Genomic DNA, 19,989 nt, shown 5'->3' with positions numbered 1-19,989 from the left:
GGGATTAATGCCATCCAGGGAGCCTTTTCAAAGCAGCACTATGGACCAGGCAGAAGCCCACGTCGTCAACATAAGTTGAGCAGGCTCACCAGGACCTCTGAATTTCCTTTGGCTTCCTGCCACAAGAAAATTCAGGTCATGAATAATGGCAGACTAGCCCTTCAACTCTGCTGCCTCAAATCTACCAGGTGATTTCCTTCAGTCTACATATCCAGTTAATAATTATCCCAGTCAGCCATCTTTGTATAATTGTATAAAAGTATATAAACCCATAATTCATGACAATATTCTAAAATAATATCTCATGGATACTCCTGCTGGTTGAATCAGAGGGTACAAATGATCTAATTTGCAATTGGGAAATTTCTCAATAGGGAGTTCAGTATTATTTGTCACTGTGTAAACTACATGTTGCCTCTTAAACAACAGGAAGTCCAACCTTCTGCTCCCTACTCCAAAATCAGGTTCCTCTCCTCAGGAGTTGGATATTCACCTCGAAAGAAAAACGTTTAATGATCTAAAGGTAGTTTGAGATAGGAACCTTAAAAATCAGAATTGCTTCTTGCTGACTCTCAGGCACTAAGGAACATGAAGGAACCATTCTTAGTTCCTCATCTGGAGAGCTTTGTGGTTTCAGAAGGAGGGGATCATTTTGAGAATTATTCTAGAGCAGGAAGGAGCCTATGATTTCATCTAATCTCCTGGTCCGGTCTCATTCTATAGGAAGGAAACTGAGACTCAATGATAAACTGAAGGGGTTAGAGAGCCTTGTCTGTGAGACTAGAGGATACAGTAAGTGATGGAAGGAAGTGCGATGTCCCTGATGCCCTAAGCTACTTTCTAGGTATTCTGTTCTTTGCACCATCACCTTCAGAGAAAACCCTGATGAATGTTAATGCAGTGGAAAGTTACCTCCAAAAGGAGAGAAACCTACTGGTTGCTGTTGGTAGTCCAATCAGGTAAACAGTCAAGGACAAGTGGTCATGCCAGCTGCCATGTATTTCATTGCTCATTTCCCTCTTTTCCTTCAAACAAAGGTAAGATCTTTATTCTCTTGTGTTTTAACCAGTATTATGCCCCTGAGTGTTTGTGTATTTCTAATGCAATTGGGAGCTCAACAGAGCTTTCCAGCACTTTTGAGAGTCTGTCATGTACAGAATACACTTTCTAGACTTTAATTCTCCTACCTTCAGCCACACCTTTTTTGAAGACCACTCTCCAAAAAATGCCCGCTTTGCACCACTTAGTCAGCTTCTACTGAATCCAGCAGCGTGTATGCCTGCCAGCGCCTCCCACCCTCCCAACCTCGCCTGCCTCTAGGAAGAAGGGAATCATTGTGGTTTCCATGGCATTTTCCAGCGCTTCTCTGAAGCCTCACTGCTTAATTCTGATGTGGGCGCTTATGTTACAGTCATTAATTACTGCATTAAGTCAAGTCACAAAACTAATGAGGATTTGGACACAGTGTTGGAAAATGAGAATGTAATTTTGCCTGGATTATAGGATATAAAGATAAACATGATCCACATAGGCACAGAGAGAAGAAATCACAGCTTTTTCATAGCTGCCTTCTAACTGAAAATATGGGCTTACATGTCTCATCAAAACTGAGAGTAAGATAAAGTATCACCATTGGTAACATTTAGGCAGGGCTCAGTTCACTGTGCAGTCTATTTTCAGCTCTGCCATCTAAATAAAAGATGTTCTTTTTTCCTATACCATAAAAATCATTCTATATATAAAGTTAGAATCTTTTGAAGCTCTTGCATTAGGCCATAGGATGACTCAAGGATGAGAGGCTATGCTAGATAACTTGGCCTTTTACATGTGTGGATAGAGTTGGTCATTAGACAGGATTATTTGAGGAGCACTGTTGGATGTGTGTCTAGAAATCGATACTCCACCTACTCTTAGTGGTGCCTGTAATCTATCATCAGAGGGAGAAGCCAGGTCAATCCCCAAGAGTTCTCTATTACAACTCAGCTACTACTGGGATGGTGAACACTGAGTCATCAACACCTGGAATTATGAATTGCATCCAGAGGAATTAACAAGCAAATCATCTCCAACACCATAAAGGAATGAGTGACATGTCAGCTAAAATTTGAGGGCAAGGGGCATAGATATCTTGGTGATGGGGGGTGCTGTCGTGGAGGAACAATTCCATAATTTTATAGTGGTTGGAGAATTCTTTGCAGTTGGGTTGGAGCATAGGGCCCCCAGGTATTTGGGCAGTTAAATAAGAAGACACTGAAGATAAAACAGTATTTCCTTAACAACTTTGCCTCAGGCATACCCATTCTGGAGGCACACCATAAACCTTGAAGCAAAACTGTTAACAGTTGGAGGGTCGTAGCATCTTTAAGAAAGATAAGGACCTGTTTCTCTAAAGGAACAAATAAAAAAGACCTTAAATACTCTAATACACAAAATGTGCATACACTTTTAGGGGGAGTCAAGGGCCCCTTGGAGTTTTTCCCTTGTCCTCAAGTTAAGAACCTTTGCTTTATAGGGTTATACTCAAGGAGCGGGTCAGTCCTATCCCTAATGTCTGGAGTTGGTAGAGATCTTTCCTGATCAGTTTACTCTTTGTCTTAAAGATTGGGATAGAAAACGTAATCATTAAATTGCAAGAAAATGCCAAGGGCCCTAGAGTATATGGCAGTGTCACTGTTGACTATCTATCCATATAGCATATTCTGCTAAAGCTCTTAACCAAATCATCTTTTTCAAAGCTAAAGAAATAGAGGTTCAGAGAGAGAATAAATTTCCCAGGTCACAAGGCTAGCTCTGAGGCCAGAGACCCTAGCCCAAGGGTATTTGACTCTAAACCTCATGTCTACTATAGTATCAGAAGTAACCAGGATAACATTTACCATCATAAGCTTCAAGAGTAGTGCCCCCAAGCCACACAGCAAACTGAAAACTGCAAGATGAAGAGCATCTTGGTGCTGATTTTACACACTGTAAAATTAAACCAGTAACATAATGTTGGTGACCAAACATGTCTGCTAAGTCTGGTGGGATGAAAATGTATGAAAGCAAAAACAGGTAATCCCTCCATCTTTCTAAAAATGGTAACCATTTGTTTATCATGTTAACAAATGCAGGAAAGAGCAACTGATTTAAGTTGTAGCAAATATGGTTTAAGTTATGTAAGGGAGAATTTTGCACAGTGTTAGAGTGAGTTATTATGGGATCTAAGGAGAGAATGTAAAATCTCCTTCTTTGGAGGTCTTTAAAAATAGAATGAGTTCTCAACAGGTTGCCTGAAGATAGGGAAGTTGACTTAATAACTTTAATGGATCTTTTCAACCCCTTGATCCTTGGGATAGTAAAATTTTTCAGAAAGTAGATATGCTGCATAAGCTGCATAGACTATATTAAACTATCAAACGAGCTTCCTATTTGAAAATCAATTGTTGCATCTTAAAGTCTTTTTATACATTTGCAAAATTTGAAGATACTTTATATTCTCATCTTAAATCTTACCTTCTTCCTCCAATAGTGCTTTGAAAATTGAGTCCCCAAACGGTTGATTCCAAAGTGACTTGTCTTTGGAATTGTATTTGTGTTTTTGGATTTGAGTTGGGGTAAATGAAGAATTAATGTGGGATAGAAGATGATAGCACTGAAATAGAAGTCAAGAGCTTTGATTCTTGTTCTAGCTTGCCTATTGATAGGCTCCATTATTTTAGCTCCTTTAATTTTGGAAAGCAGTTGCTTCTTCATCAGTAAAACAAGGGTGTTGGATTATATATTTTGTGAAGTAATACCTTCAAATGAAAAAAAAATCCTATGCTTCTGTAAAAGTCAGTGTTCTGGCAGAAAATTCTCAGAAGCAGTGGGAAGTAAGGGAAGAAAACAAATACTAGCTAAGACATTATAGACATTTGAGACCAGCTGGTCCTCTTTAAAAATGCTCACCTTCTCCTTTTTCCTTTCTCCTTTCATACTGCACATCATATGCCATGATCACCTGCCTTCTACTACAGTTTATTACACTCAGTTCAATATTGTTTGGGTAATAATATGTCTGATACTCAAGGCTCACCTCATTATTCCCCATGGATTCAGGCCTTTTAAAGCAACTTCAATTTCAAATTTGACTGTCTCTGAGGAGAGTGTATAAAGCAAGATGTGTATCTTTCTTTACACTTTGGTCAAGGGTGGCCAAAACTTAATGGAGTGTGTCAACAAAAAAACTTGAAAACAGAGGAATATCAGGCATATCAGTGAATATTAAAAAAATAAATCAGAGGAGAAGTGGACAGAAATAGACTTGACACTTTCTTATCAACAGAGACTGTGTCCTGCATCACTAGATAGAAATTTTCTAACACTGAGCTAAGACCTTTGCTTCATATTTAAAAGATTTGTTTGAATTTTACACAAGTAGCCCAAGTGTTTGAATCTGCAGGACACTTATGGATTTCTGGTCTCCTGTCATCCCCTTTTTAAACCTTTATCTTTTGGCAAACAGATATATTAAATCTTAGGCAGTGTGATCTTGCTTGTTACGAAGTCAATGGGATGCATATTTCTCTTTGTGCTTTGTTTGGCCATCAAAGCCTTGACCTTTAGTTTCCATGCAGAGTTAACTCTACCTTTGCTTCTCCAAAGCTAAAAAAGCATAGAATTGTTCCTGGATGAAATGCTATCATCCATTTGCTTTAGGTTTGAGAGAAATTCAAATATAAAACATCACCATAGAACATTATTTCTTAAGTGTGGACGAATGGTGAAGTAATTATTAAACTGTGTCAGGTGAAGGCAATTCATGAGTTTATCTTTGGTACTTCTGTATTCCTTCCTTGTATCTTTGTTAACTCTCTTTGTCCTGATTTTTTCCTCTCAGGCATCCAACATGCTCATTCTCATTGTTCTTCACAGACATTAAATCTACTTTCAGAAAGAAAATTTCATACCAGCTCTTTACAGCTTAGTATGAATTTAAGACAGTATATTCGCTCTCCTGCAGGTATTTGCATTGTAAACCTGAGAGTAGAGGGAAAGCCCTTCCTAATGGAACATTAGTGGGGACTTTCTAGCATCTTTAAGACACCACAAACCGTAGCCCACTTGACTGTAAACTTGAGTTGGACCTGCAGCTGGGCATCTATTAGCACTAATTACTCCTTAGCCTCTAGCGAAATTGAGTCCAGTGACTCAAGTAAATAGGAGTGTGGGTGCCAACCCCCCAATTCTAACAATACTTAAGTCACGAGCTTCAAAGTTAGAGCCACTGTTCTTTCCCTCATTCCCTGTTGACTCCTACTACTTAATTTATCTTATGTCTGCCTGCCTTGTTAGACTGGAGCCCTTCCAGGACAGACACCACGTTTTACTCAGCTCTGGATCTCTAGGCCCAGCACAGTGTCTGGCTCATTGAAAACTCTTCCAGGCAAAAATTAGATTCCTGCAGTTCAAGTCTGCCAAGAGCCTCATTTCCCTAAAATGGCATGCCCAATTCTCCTACACCAAGGGTCTTTCCCCTGATTTCGTAGAACACTCACAGTGAAGGGAAATGTCTAAACCAGCCTGCCACAGGACAAACTCCACCAAACCCCAAACAATTGTTAGGCTATTTCAGAGCCAACTAGGAACTGGAGATAGAATAATTGCCTCTGCATCTAGCCTAGGGATCATTATCTTCTTCATGTTTCAAGAATGGAAGGACCTTTATAGAACAGTAGGAAAAACAACCTGTTTTTTAAAAATTATAGTTGATTTACAATGTTCTGTCAATTTCTGCTTGTATAGCAAAGCAATCCAGTTATACATATATACACGTTGCCATCACAAGTGATTGGATATAGTTTCCCATGCAATATAGCGGGACCTCATTGCTTATCCACTCCAAATGCAATAAAAAAAAAAACAGCCTGGTTTTATTTCAGCAGTGCATGATGCCAGGTATTTACTAGAGCAAATGCCACCCAAGGCCCAGAGGGTTAGCTGGAGCAGCTGATACCCTGTGCTGCTTTTTATAACTCTTCTTCCAAGCACCACGCTCTACATATGTCCCATTTCATCAGGTCACATCAACTTAGGTTGTGGCTAATACTGCACCTTTCTCCAAATTCATTACCATGTGGAATATTCTGTGTTTCTTAAAAATATGTTCCTTAAAAAATAAAGCGAGGGACGTTTCCCTGGTTCTTTGTGGAAGCAGTGACTATGCCACTTTTTTCAACTGCATGGCCTCTTTCCATCGAAAAGACACTGGAACTATCTGCCATCAGCAAGCTGTGAAATTATTAGGTTAAGAATGGAATATATAGTACAGACCTAAATTGTAAATAGAGTTGTGAAATAAGGTTGTGGTGGTGGTGAGTCTGCAAACTTGTGAAAATCATTTGCAAAGACACTAGCCATGAACGTGTTTTATTGTTTGTTTTTGTGGGTTTTTTTTTTAAAAGAGACCAGAGAGAAAGGGGGAATTCATTCTTTAAAGGATGTTTAAAATATTTATTCAGTATATTCAATATCTGTCATATACAGTACACTGCCTTGGCTCTTTAGGAAGGGTTATAAAAGATGCAAAGCCCAAACATCTTGGCGTTAAAGAGTGTATTATTTAGAAAGATTGTTAACTTTAAAATGCAAACAGCTGTCATTTCATTTGTTGAAAACATATTCTTCGTCAGAAACTGTGGCAAGTTTTTTTTTTTTTTTGTCTTTTTAGGGCTGCGCCCTTGGCATATGGAGGTTCCCAGGCTAGGGGTTGAATCACAGCTGTAGCGTCTGGCCTATGCCGTAGCAACTCAGGATCCGAGCCGCGTCTGGGACCTACACCACAGCTCACGGCCATGCCGAATCCATAACCCACTGAGTAAGGCCAGGGATCGAACCTTTGTCCTTTTGGATTATAGTCAGATTCATTTCCGCTGAGCCATGTGGGAACTCTGTGTATTTTTATATACTCAATATCAAGGGTCAGCAAACTATGGCCAAAGGGCCACGTATAAACCACCACCTGTTTTTGTAAATAAAGTTTTATTAAAACACAGCCACACCTAATTGTTTAAGTATTAGCTATGGTTCTTTTGTGCTACAGTGGCAGAGTTGAGTAGCTTTGATGGAGTTGAGACAGTCTGACCTGCAAAGCTAAAATACTTGCTCTCTGTGCATTACAGAAAATATTTGCTGACATCTGCTGTACATAATTCATCTCACAGGAATACTCAGAGGTAAATACGGTATTTCCCATTTTCCAACTAAGGTAACTGATGGTTATAGCTTATGTAACTTCATAAGAGGGAAAAACTTGGATTTAATTGTAGATTTGTCTGATTCCCAAAAATCTATGTTCTTATGCTACATTTGTATACAGAAGTAATCAAAATATAATGTAGGAATAAGTAAGAGCCTTACAGATTCAAAGAGACACTATTAATTACTAGAGTTCAGAGAAGGAGAGATTATTTTGAGCTTAGGGTGATAAAGATTCTGGAGAAGATCATATTTGACTACAAAAGCAAAAAATGCATCTGAGGAATTTTCTATCCCAAACTCAAGCCCCAGAAAAGTTCGCAGATGTTTAGTTAGAAGTAAAACTGAGATTAGAACCATTTTTCCATTCACTGGGCTCAAATTATGCTGTTAGTGACCATGCTGAGCTACTGAATTTGTGTGTGAGTGTGTGTGTGGTTAAATGCTATAGAATGGTATAATTATTTGAAATGAGAATTTGTATGTTATGCTCAGTGGTAATTGAACTAAAAGGCCTTCACTTCCTTTATAGAACCAATCAAAACCATATTTGTGCAGGTATTTAGACAATACCATCACCTACCCACCATCCTACCAAAATAAATATTGTTTGTGGAGAATTACAATTCTGAGACCTTGGGAACCACTGGCACTCTTACCAACTTTAAGATGGAAATAATAAACAAGAGACCAGAAAGGATAGCATTGATATACATCTTGCCCTGCAGAAGCAGGCAGCTCTAGGCCAGGAGAAAGATGGAGAAGGGAATAGGTGACAACCAAAGGAAGCTTACCTGATACTGTAGAGCACTTTGCCATTCTTTGAAATCCGAAGCAATTTGTTGTCAGTGGTGACATCATGGAAGTTGGCACCCTTCTCATTGGCAAAAAACAAATCTGGTTTCCAGATGGAGTCCAGCATCGATGGGTCCAAGTCCAGAGAATCATCAGGGTACTCGCTATATGCCAGCCGTGAATCATTCCACTGTTGTCTCAGAAAAATATTCACTCGGTAGTCCTACAGAAATGCCATGGGGAAGAGTTACTTATCACCCACTCTGGCTCATTTCATCCTCACTCTTCTCCCTGATTTGGTGCATGCAGTGTTGGTGTCTGAGTAAACAAGGCTCTTGTATGTCTTGGTCAAAATAAACCACCCAGTTCTATTAGGAGTTAGAACAGAGGGGGAAAGAAAGAACACTCAACCAAACCAGAACACTAATGGAAGAAGTTGAGTTGGTTGAATTTTTTAAGTTCATAGTTCTGGAAGGAAATAATACTAACTCAATCTGATTTTGTTGTAGAAAAAGCTAACGATGAGACAGAAGTCAGTCTGTGATGGCAGATTGTCCAATAAAACTAATTCATTTTCCAAATCAGAAATGACATGATCTCTATTTTCATTCTACTCAGATGCTCTGGGCAGAAGAAAACCCACTCTGTAATTTTGGTAGTGGAAATCTTATTATAAAACTCTGACGTGATGGGTCAATATTTTTAAATTCATCAACATCAATATTAACATGGTTCATGTTGACAAGATAATTCCCTTCCAGCTACTTACTTTTGAAATTCTTAAACATTTTATCATTTCTCTGAATGGGTTGTATCTATAGTAGTCGACTTGATGCTTCATCAAAATAGAGGTCTTTTTCATGTTTTCCTAATCTGAGCACATTTTGATAAAGGCATTCCTTCCTTGTGGGAGCCTCAGGTACACCTTCCAGTTATTCCCACTTGGCCTGGGAATTTTCTTCTGGACTAATGAATCATCTTGGGCCAGTAACTTCTCTCCAGAGGTTTTCTACTCAAAGGTCTTTAGGTTCATGCAACTGTTGTTTCGCTTGACAGAGCAGACCCAATAGAGTCTTCAACAGTATTGCGTAGTCAAGCAGGACTATGGTTCAGAACCAACAGTTGTCCATGTCTGCCACATGGTCATTTAGGCTGATATATTCTCATCCCATCTTTTTCTCTTTCCTTTTTTACCTTCATTTGTTTTGTCTCCACATCTTTGTTCTGGCATCTGCATTTGGGGTCATTGTTTACTCTTCTGTAATGGTGACCAATATGCCCTGATTTGCCTGAGAACTTCCCAGTTTTAGCCTCAGAAGTCCCACATTTAGGGAACCCACTCAGTCCTAGGAAAAATTTGGATGGTTGGTTACTCAGTCAAGGTGCAATGGAGACCACTACAGGATGGTCACTTTTGCTTAATCCTTTTAGAGCCTAAAGAAATAGCAATAACTAAGTTGTAAAACAGGGTGTATGGAAAAGAGTTTCAATCCAGTTCCTTCTACTTATTACAAAACTCTTCAAATTCCCATGACTTTTCAAATACAGCCATCCTGATGATCAGGCTGATAGAGTAGTTTAGAGGTGACTGTTCTTAGAAGGGAGTGCCCACTGTGGCCCTCAAGAATGCTAATAATCAATAGCCACTAGCTTCTGAAAGTCAGTCATCAAAACCCAGTGCATTTGGAAAAACAAATGTTAAAAGAAATAACCATAAGCTTCTACCTTGTACAATATAGGACTTTCTGACTTGGAAATTTTCATCAGTGGACTTTCTTTGGGATGATACCAGGTTGTGCAGCAAATTCCCACACCTAAGAGGGTACTATTGTGGGCCCAGCTGGGCTCCCATCCCATCCTATTTGTTCACTGGCTGCCCCCGTCTTCCATGAGTGAACCAAGAGAATGGCAGAACCTCAGCGTTCTCCCTATCATATATTTTGCATTTTTGGAATTGCCCAAAGGAACCAGAAGATTGTAACTGGAAAGAGAGGACCAGTTCAGTGTTTCATTGGCAACAGGAGTTCCTGGTAGCTTTGAAGTTTTGTGTGAGTAAAGAGTGGGAATGTGTGATTTGTGGAAAATCAAAACAGGGGCTAATGAAAATATAATCAATTTGCATATAAATGTGCACTGGATAGATCAACTGTGAGATTTTCTTAAGGTTTCCTGAAGGAAAAAAATGCAGTTTTGGCATTATGTGACACCTACCCCTTTTATTTCCCTTAGGGTGGGAACCAGTTATGCTTAATAAATTTTTTGTGTGGGGGTCTATGATCTTGTTTCAGTAGGAGGTAGGAAAGAAGAAGATGTCATCCCAGCCAGTTCTGGAGGTAGAGAAACTCTGACGTACAGGAAGTAATGATAGCTAGAAATAGCAAAGGTGAATGGGTTAAATTTCTGAGGCCATTGAGGCCCCCACACATGAAGGAATTATAGAATAGAAGAGGCCATGAAAAGCCAGTGAGCACTGGATATCAAAATCATCAGGAGACCATCATTGCAGGCCTCCCTTGAACCCGAGAATGGTTTAAAGATGCATATTGAGAGACGCTAGAGACCTTCGTGACATAAAGTATAAAAACAATGACCTTGTAAAAAAAATTCTTGGTAGTTCCCATTGTGGCTCAGCAGTAATGAATCCAACTAGTATCCATCAGAATGTGGGTTCAATCCCTGGCCTCGTTCAGTGGGTTAAGGATCCGGCATTGCTGTGAGCTGCATTGCAGATGTGGCTTGGATCTGGCATTACTGAGGCTGTGGTGTAGGCTGGCAGCTATAGCTCTGATTCATCCGCTAGCCTGGGAACTTCCATATGCCACAAGTGTGGCCCTAAAAAAAGCAAACAAAAATAAAATAAAAATTAAAAATCTCAATATAAATTTTCACAGCTAATGTACATCTTTTTTAAAAAATCTTTACCACAAGCATTTTTCTCCACTGTTTCCTGGTTTTCTATTTTGAATTTTATGTATAGAAAATAATAAAACAAATTATCGCAATATCAGAACTTTAAAAAGAGCACTGAACCTCTCATATCACAATAAAACCATTAAATGTCTAACAGTTAATTTAAAATATGTTAATTTTCCTATTTTTAAGCAAGAAGAAGCAGAAAAGAGAAGATATAATTTAGGTTACAATGACAGGAATTATCTGTAGTAACACTTTTATTTGATCTTTTGGAATTATTTGTCCTTTATAATGTATCAGAGTTAAAATTTTCTGTAATTTTGTTTATGATGATGATATAAATTATTCCAAAATAAATGACAATCCTTAAAACTTTTAAGAGTAGAAAAGAACACCCAAGGATATAGAGAAGTAGATAGCAAAGAAAAGATTTTCTGGGCTGGGTCTCTCTAATTCTTTCATTTCACTCTCATTTTTAATGTAGGGTAAACATATGATACGTGTAATTTATCATCTCTGTTTTTTACAGATAGGTTTATTCTCTCAAGATATTCCAGACCACGGGAGATAGTTACATTGTCCTGTAGCCTTTCTTTGTCTTATTTTTGCTCCTAGGTTTAATGAAATATTAAAGGAGAAATAAATATTGAGAGACATGCTTAAGAGCAGACTGATTTTGCTTTTACACTGCCTTCTCTCTCCAGAGACAAATTCTACTTCAAATAAATGGCATATTTCCTTGTGTTACATTTTTTTTCCTATGGTTGACTCTCTGGGTAGTGGATTAGGTAATGGAAACATTCAAATTAAAAAATGTGTTTGTGTGTATGTGTGAGTGTGTGTGTAAATACACGTTTTTTATTTTTTAAAAAACCATGTGTAAGTCATAGAATCGTCATTATATTCTTAACAGGTAATATAACTATCTACATTCCATACTAATATTTCATATCAAATTTAGAATTTATAAAGTTTCACTTTTTCTGTTATCTTCTAATGCTATATCCATGCTGCAAAGAAAGTTTCCTTAAATTGAATTATTTTGGTACTGTTATATTTAGTTTAGCATTTGTAGATAGAGATTGCCACTCTGTCTCATACATATTCTTATTAAACTTTACCGTTACTCTCTCTTTATATGTATTATTTTTCGACCCAGTTATGTTATAGTTATCAGAGACAAAGATATGCTATGTGGAGTTCCCACAGGGCCTAAATGGCACTTTGGTTTTAAAGTCTAGCTACACTACAGTAAAGTTTTCATTATCTTGAGTCTGTTCAGGCTTTGCATATGTGAACTTAGCTTTGAATTTGAAATTATGGAAGGGGGACAGTTGCTTTATGATGAATTCAGGTTTTAACATTGCGTTGTTAATTTAGAGACCAAGATCATCTTATATCTCAGATTGACAAAATGCCAGGTAGATTCTTGGTTCTTCCTTAAGTCATAAATAAGAAATTTAGCTCCTTGCTATTCCCAGTAAGTTAGCATCTCCTTATGAGTTGCATATGTAGCTGTAGAATGAAAGGGAGCCCAGAGTGTCATTTCTGCAGTTACAGTATGGTATACATTCTCCTAAGGGGCTAGCTATCTACCTCTTGTCCAGCTCCTCAGGAATGTGATTTCAGATCACAGATAAAACAACTTTTCACCCTGCACCAGTAACCAGCAGAACATGTGGAATTTGGAGAAGAGTTTGGGGAGCTGGAATCATATCCTGGAGAGGCTCTGTGGACACTTTCAGCTCTTTCTAACCCCTTCCCCTATTGCAATCTATTACATGAGGATAAGGTCAGAATCTGCTGCTGTGGCATGGGTAGTGAGTGGTTGGTCCAGCACCACAGGTCCAAATCACACTCTTTTCACCCACATCCTTCCAGGTAGTCATTTGGAAGCTTTGAGCTTCTGCATTTTCTGATGTCCCAGCCTTGGGCTGAGCTGCATGCAAAAGGCAGGCAAATACTCTTGACCTTTACAGACATGATTAATATTCCCAAACTATGCCTTTATATTAGGAAAGAGGGGTTGCAGATATACTCCTCATCCTGTGAAGTCACTTGCCATCACTGGATAAAGAAAAAGGGGAAAGAAAGAAAAGGAAATCAACAGATCCCCATGACTCTTCGTGAACAAAAGTGTATATTTTGAAATGATGTGTATGATATTAATGATCCACGAAATATTCCTTAGAATAGCACAAATATGTTGTCCTGTGAACCCACATCTTCAACACCAACGTATTAAAGGAATGAGAGGCAACATTGGGTCTGTGAGTAAAATTTTGTGGGCAGTTCATACCAACAATAATTTAGTGGTATTTCATCAAACCTAAGATGATAGACTGGATAGCACTAAAAGAAAGTTGTGTTGACTTCTTAAAACAGGTAATTATTGCCTCTTATTTAGAAACAAAAAAACCATCCACACCAAATCCTTTCCATAATACTATCAGGGTCATGGAGTAGGAGTGGGACATGAGGGCAGAGAGGAAAATCATCATGTTTAGAAATTCAAAAATCTAAGGCAGTCTTGGCAAAATTCACTCCCCAAAACACAGAGAAACAAAAACTATTATCCCCCTCCTCACTGGCTAATCAGTGTCCTCAATGACTACATACATTACTGTGCAGAAAAGCTAAGGGTCTGATATTTTGATTCAAGCTAAAGACAGTTCAGGGGAGAATCTGGTTCTCTTTAACTTTTTGACCATTTTTTTTGGAGCCACATTTTGTGTGTTGTATTCATGGAAGATAGAATGTCAGGGTTTGAGTAAAGGAAGCTCATGCTGTGATGACACCTGCATTGTACACCAGGTGGATTCCCAGGCAGGACCCTAAGGGGTCTAGGAAGGTAAGATCTTTTCAAGGTGGATCTCAGATTTGGCAACCTATGATCGGTGGGTCAAATTTGGCTACAGTCTGTGTTTATAATTAGAAGATTTTTTTTTTTTTGGAGTACAGTCACACCCATTGGCTTACTATTGTTTATGGCTGCTTTTATGCCAAAAAAAAAAAAAACAATTAAGTACTTGTGACAGAGACTGGTCCTCAAAATATTGTTTTCTGTCTTTTTACAGAAAAAAAAAAAAAAACCTTGCCTGTCCCTACCCTACGTGATATGAGGATTTATTCTTTGAATTCAGCATGGTAAAGTTTCAAAAAAATTTTTTGAGTTTCACACAAAAGCCATAATTGAAGAAAGTAAAAGATAATTTTCAAAGCCAAATTCAGTTTGTCATTACATCAGAAGCTGAGGAATAAAAGCGGCACAATACATGCCAGTCTTCTCATCATGCCATTCAGTCTGTCTCATACAGCAGGATAGACAGGCCATTGATATTACACTTGGGCAATGATTTCCACATTTTCTCATAGGAAACATGACAAAGGACACCTTAATAAGTGGCTAGGAAGCACCTAAGCAGCCCATTTATTCAATACCTTCAGTAGCTTTTAAAGATATAGGAAAACAATATCCATGAGAAAAAGAACGTATATGTATATGTACGACTGGGTCACTTTGCTGTACAGCAGAAATTGGCACAACATTGTAAATCAACTGAAAATTTTTTTGAAAAGAATATCTATAGTTTTCGTTTTCATCTCCTTAAATGTTTAGTTTTTCCTTGCTTTAATGAACATTGAAAAGGTGTACATTTACATTTTTGATTGAGGATAAAATGCAATGAGGAGATTTAATCAAAGCAACTTAGGGGTCTAATTAATGCAATCAGCATTAGGTCGTGCAAATATTGTCATTGAATGCCATCGTGTAAAGCTGGTGATAGTGAGTTGGGCGGGTGGGAAGATTTGCCCCTCTGTTATCAGGATGAAACCAAGAGGGGAGAGACAGAAACTGAATGCCAAGTCCAGAGTTGAGTTATTCTTTCCCTGTTCAGCTTTTCTTATGACTCATTTAATAACCCTATCAAAACGGTCCTATTTGGGTAAAATTCTTTATTTTTTATTTCTTGTTTTTTGTTGTTGTTGTCTTTTCTAGGGCTGGATCCCTGGCATGCGGAGGTTCCCAGGCTAGGAGGTCTAATCGTAGCTGTAGCCTCCGGCTTATGCCAGAGCCACAGCAACGCCAGATCCGAGCTGAATCTGCGACCTACACCAGAGCTCATGACAACGCCAGATCCTTAACCCACTGAGTGAGGCCAGGGATCGAACCTGCAACCTCATGGTTCCTAGTCAGACTCATTAACCACTGAGCCTCGACAGGAACTCAGAATTTGGGTAAAATTCTTAAGGCACTACATCTTTTCAAAAACTCAAAAGTCTCATTTCTGGACAGTGCTGTGTTAGAATAATATTAAAATGGGTAGTAGAGTTGCATTAAGTCTGACTCGCCAGCAGAAAGGAATAGTAAAAGTACATTATTCTTTCCTAACATCAGGGGCACCAAAAAGTACAGTAATTTGTTAAACATGATCCTAGTAGCCTAAAAGAATTCATAAAAACAGGGGAACGCTATTTTTTACTTTTCGGTGGAATTATGCTCATTATTTCACTTCCTGAGTATGTCTAGGACATCAGCCACCATAGCACTTAGTCAAGTTCAACTGTATTTTATTTTGATCCAATCTAATAATATGGCTGTATACTTTACAGTCATGAAAATTAGACCCAGCCAATTGACTTAGGACTTAAATTGTATGGGTACCAAGAAAATATTTCACCCAAAACATAATTTCCATGCTATAGCCTAGTACTGTAGGGCTACTGATTTAATAGGCTGTGCTATAGGCAACAATACCACCTTGCCATTAATAAGAAATCTTGGTGGATTTTATAATGTCCAAATCTTCACATATATGTGAAACATGTCTCCACATAGATTATGATGAGTTTTAATTTTATGTTTATGGGTTTGGGTTTTGGGGTTTTTGTTTTTTTTTTTTTGGTTTATTTGGTTTTTTTGTTTGTTTTTGGAAAAGCCATGCATGTGATGTAATTGCTGTGGACTTGGAACAACTTTCTATTGCCACCAAATTGTGTGTATGTTTAATGTAGCATATCCAAGGCTTGATTATGTTAAAACTTCCATTATATGAAAAATATCTCCTGAACTTTGATATTTGTATTTCTTAAACATTGGAGGTGCAAATATTTAAATATCCTTAACTGCAACATGCTTGTTACCGATAATTCCACCTAAATCTAATGAAACATGTTTGCAAAATATGTCTGGTGTTAGGGATGAAAGATTATTGAATTTTAAGTAATGAACTCTTGCTATTGACTTTCTAAGGTGAAAGAGTATAACTAATTGCTTTCTAAAGGTGAATGAATTTGGAAGTTGGCACTCAGTAAATGTCCCACAAATAGACAACAGTGCTCTTTGGTCACATATCCCATTCCTTCACACGATGGCTTCAATGCTCAGTCCCACTCACCATTGTAGTTTCTGCTATTGACCCAAAGCTGTTGATAAATATGTTGCAGGTAACATTTACAGGAGGCCCTGCAAGTTGAACAATAAATAGAAAATTTGACAGGTTGTGTTCATGGCATAATCAAGTCACGTTTTTGTCTTGCCAGTGGCATTTTAGCACTTACCATGGTGGTTTCTGTGACTGATCCAAAACTGTTGATAAAAATATTGCAAGTAACGTTTACTGGAGGACCTGCAGAATGCAATAAGAATGTTGCAATAGACATTGAAGCAAAAATACAGCTCCATTAACATCTGTGCAGATGACTAGAGATGTAAACAAAATTAAAATGATGGTGAAATTGCAAAAAAAAAAAAAGTTTTTCCCAGAGGGGTTCACAGTGGTAACATTTCCACTAGCATTTCAAGTCGACAGTTAAGCAATGACAACTTACCCTAAAGAGTTTTGGATTTGGAAAATGTAAGCTGAATATTATTAAACAGAATTCATTGTCAATAGTTGTTATCAAAATAGCCTTTTGGGTGGGTGGATTTCTTTGACCTTAGGCTCATCTACCTTGTAGATGTCAACAGTGGATGCCATGGTGATGAAATAGCCTGGGTCATGAGTTCCCAAGAAGCTGTATTTTTGAACTGCGGATGGATCAGAGACATCCACGTCCTTTTGTGGGATAACCTTTAAATCGGTGGGTCTAGTTTGATTCTCTTGATACCTCTGAATTTACCCCATTCCTTATTTCTTGTGGCCCCCAATGAAAAATGATGCACAGAAATGCAAAAACAAAGACAATTGGCTCCTCTTAAGAAATATAGCATGTCAATGTCCAGATGATTGCCTCAATAAATATAGTATAGAGTGAGGTTTATAAATCCTAGATGTGCTTTGAACAAAGAGCTTGCTTTTCCCTCCAGAGACCTAGGGTCTAATTCTGTTTTCCTCTTGCCCTTTCTCTCTCACCCAAGCACTAGCCAAACCCCACTCTGCTTAGCTTCAGAGATCAGATAAATTAGATGTGTTCAAGAAGGCATGACCTCAGACTCTTTGCTCTTTGTAAGTGGGTAAATCACTTTCCAATGACTTCTAGTTTCATGTTTTGCTGGGCAGTATGTTTACTGCACTCATGTAGTTTCCCCATCATGCTTTCTGAGTTAAGAACATACTGCCATGAACCATCCATTCAGCCTCTGCTTTCCCCTATGGAAATGTGTCTCTCTTCAGTTGACAAAGGCTCAGCAACCTGGTGCAAGCTACGCCCCATTTGGCTCTGTACCCAACAAGCTGGAAGGATCTGAATGAGGAGGAGTTTGGCTTGAGGCCTCTCTCAAAGGCTGGTAGTAAAATACAGCTGTGACAGCACTTGAATGCCGTGGTTTTACTGCTACAAGTCCACGTTGCATTCTCAAAATGATGAAACTTGGGCAAAGCAGCTAATTTAAATCCCGAGGCAGAGACTTTTGGTAAAAGAAGGAGCAGGAATTTTGGTAAAAGAGATGTATTAAGCTGTTTGTTTGTTTTTAAATAACGAGCTTTCCTGTTTAATTGTGTTTATTTTTTTAAGTGTTTGCAGGCATGGAATCATAGGCACCACCATATTACCAAAACATTTTTCAGCCTACGTCTTTTTAGTTCATCCCCCTGTTATTCAGCATCTGCCAACCTGACTTCTTTTCCATGGTCACTTGCTACTCTGCTTGGTCTTATTTTTCCTCTTTTGGTTGCTCAAAACAAAAACAAACAACAAAGGGACTCTTTCTTGGCCATAGAATTCTATTCTATAACAAAATTTCCTGCTAATAAGAAATAAATTAGACAAGGTAGAGGCAAGTCATGAGGAATCGTGTATCTTTCCTTTTTTCTTCACAATAAAATACTTCCTTTTAGATGGTTAGATTCAGGATGGAAAACTTTCATGAATTTTTATGTGCAAGATAGAAAGTGAATGATGTGAAGAAAGAAACAGAAAAGAAAAATGTCATTTTAACAGGAGGAATTTGAAAATCTAAATATAGGTTGTCTTGTACTATACATTATCTGTGTGTCTGGCTTCCCCAACTGGCTTGGAACCAATTAAAAGGCTGGGTCATACCATCACATAGCTATTTTTATCCTTCCCAATAAATGGCAGTATGAGTATATTGCTAGAACTCAAAATATTTTTTAACCTACTACATATTGACATACTGTACTGAGCATGTCAAAAAATTATCTAGTTTAATGCTCACAAAAGAGGAATTGTTTTACAGCTCCAATAAATATTTTCAGATGAGGAAACTGGGGGTTAGAGAGGTTAAGTAACTTGCTCAAAGTCATGCTACAGTAATTAGAAAAGCTGAGACTCAATGTCTCATCATTCTGATTCCAAAACCAAAACTTTTTTTCTTCTTTTTTTCTTTTTTTTGGGGAGGGGCCACACCTGCAGCATACGGAAGTTCCTAGGCTAGGGGTTGAATCAGAGCTACAGCTGCCAGCCTACACCACAGCCACTGCAATGCAGCATCCAAGTACACCACAGGTCACAGCAACGCCAGATCACCAACCCACTGAGCGAGGCCAGGGATTGAGCCCACATCCTCATGGATACTAGTTAGATTCGTTTCTGCTATACCACAACAGGAACTCCCCCAAAACCTAAACTTTTCAACACTTTGCTGCACTAGATTCATTTGAGTAATAACCTCTCTTCTTCTGACCTTCCAACCGTGGTATTTCCCCTTGGCTTGTATGTTTCTAGGATAATTTGATACTTTACATCTAATTGCTTCAAACTTGGGTATTGCTTCAAGGTTCATTTGCATTTGGATATAAAACCTTGGTAAGAAAAAATAGGGTTTTTTTGATATGGGGTTATCACATGCATATAATAAGCGCTCACACATATTAAAACCTCACTGCTTGACAGTGAGTGCCTTCTTTCGTTCTTCAGTAATTAAATGCTACCATGTCCCCCATTTTATAGATGAGGAAACTGAGGCACAAAAAGAATTCGTTATTTTTCTCAACGTCGCAGAGTTTATAAGAGGCAGAAACTACCTAACTTTAGGGACACTTTTTAAAACTACAGGGTTAAAATGCCTGAGACCAGTAGAATTATCCTAATGATAGAGGTTACCTAAATATGGGACTACGCCTGCAAGTTCTTTGGGTTAAGTGATAGAATTGTTTTTCAGTTTTGAGAGTTACCCTCTTATGTGCCAGCACAACCTTCCCTCTGTGTTTTAGCCTAATAATCTGCTAAGGTATTCTAATTAACAGGGGCACATTCTTAGGTATGTTCACCTGCAAATGAATGTATTCTATAAACTGCAAAAAGAGTTAACACTAGTTAACTTCATCTAATTAGTTTATCAGCAAAGATGTTCCAAAGTGAATTGGATGAGAGTTTGGGAGGAATTATGTAGATATCTAATCTTTTATATCATTATTCTCTCTCCTTCATTTCCTTCCTTTCTTGTCTTCTCTCTCCCATCTTCCCTCTCTTCCTCTTTCCCTTTCTCTCTCCCTCTCTTTCCTCCTTTATTTTTTGCCCTATTATGAGAAAGAACAGTATTGCCATAACCAAGTATGTAACTCATAAATAAATGGAAGTAAAAAATATGTTTGGAATGCCTTTAAGTATTTGGAAAAATGACTCCCCTCCCTGACTCCCAGCACAAAGTGTGACAAGCCC

The 19,989-nt window shown here is 38.2% G+C and overlaps 1 protein-coding gene across 4 annotated transcripts in view; it reads right to left on the bottom strand.

Moving 5' to 3' along the window:
- GLRA2 (glycine receptor alpha 2) overlaps window positions 1–19,989 on the bottom strand; it is a 182,477-nt gene that overhangs the window by 126,110 nt on the left and 36,378 nt on the right. For 3 of the 4 annotated variants that reach the window (XM_047765799.1, XM_047765801.1, XM_047765802.1), the window contains 2 exons: window positions 16,486–16,553; window positions 8,010–8,233 (listed from right to left, as the gene is read on the bottom strand). In XM_047765799.1, the coding sequence (XP_047621755.1) occupies window positions 8,010–8,233; window positions 16,486–16,553 (292 nt within the window). Of the gene's footprint in view, window positions 1–8,009; window positions 8,234–16,322; window positions 16,391–16,485; window positions 16,554–19,989 lie in introns of all 4 variants that reach the window. The other variant, XM_047765800.1, reaches the window with a different exon arrangement.

Source organism: Phacochoerus africanus, chromosome X, assembly GCF_016906955.1.
Source record: "Phacochoerus africanus isolate WHEZ1 chromosome X, ROS_Pafr_v1, whole genome shotgun sequence".
NCBI lineage: Eukaryota > Metazoa > Chordata > Mammalia > Artiodactyla > Suidae > Phacochoerus > Phacochoerus africanus.
This window is presented reverse-complemented; position numbering and strand designations above follow the sequence as displayed.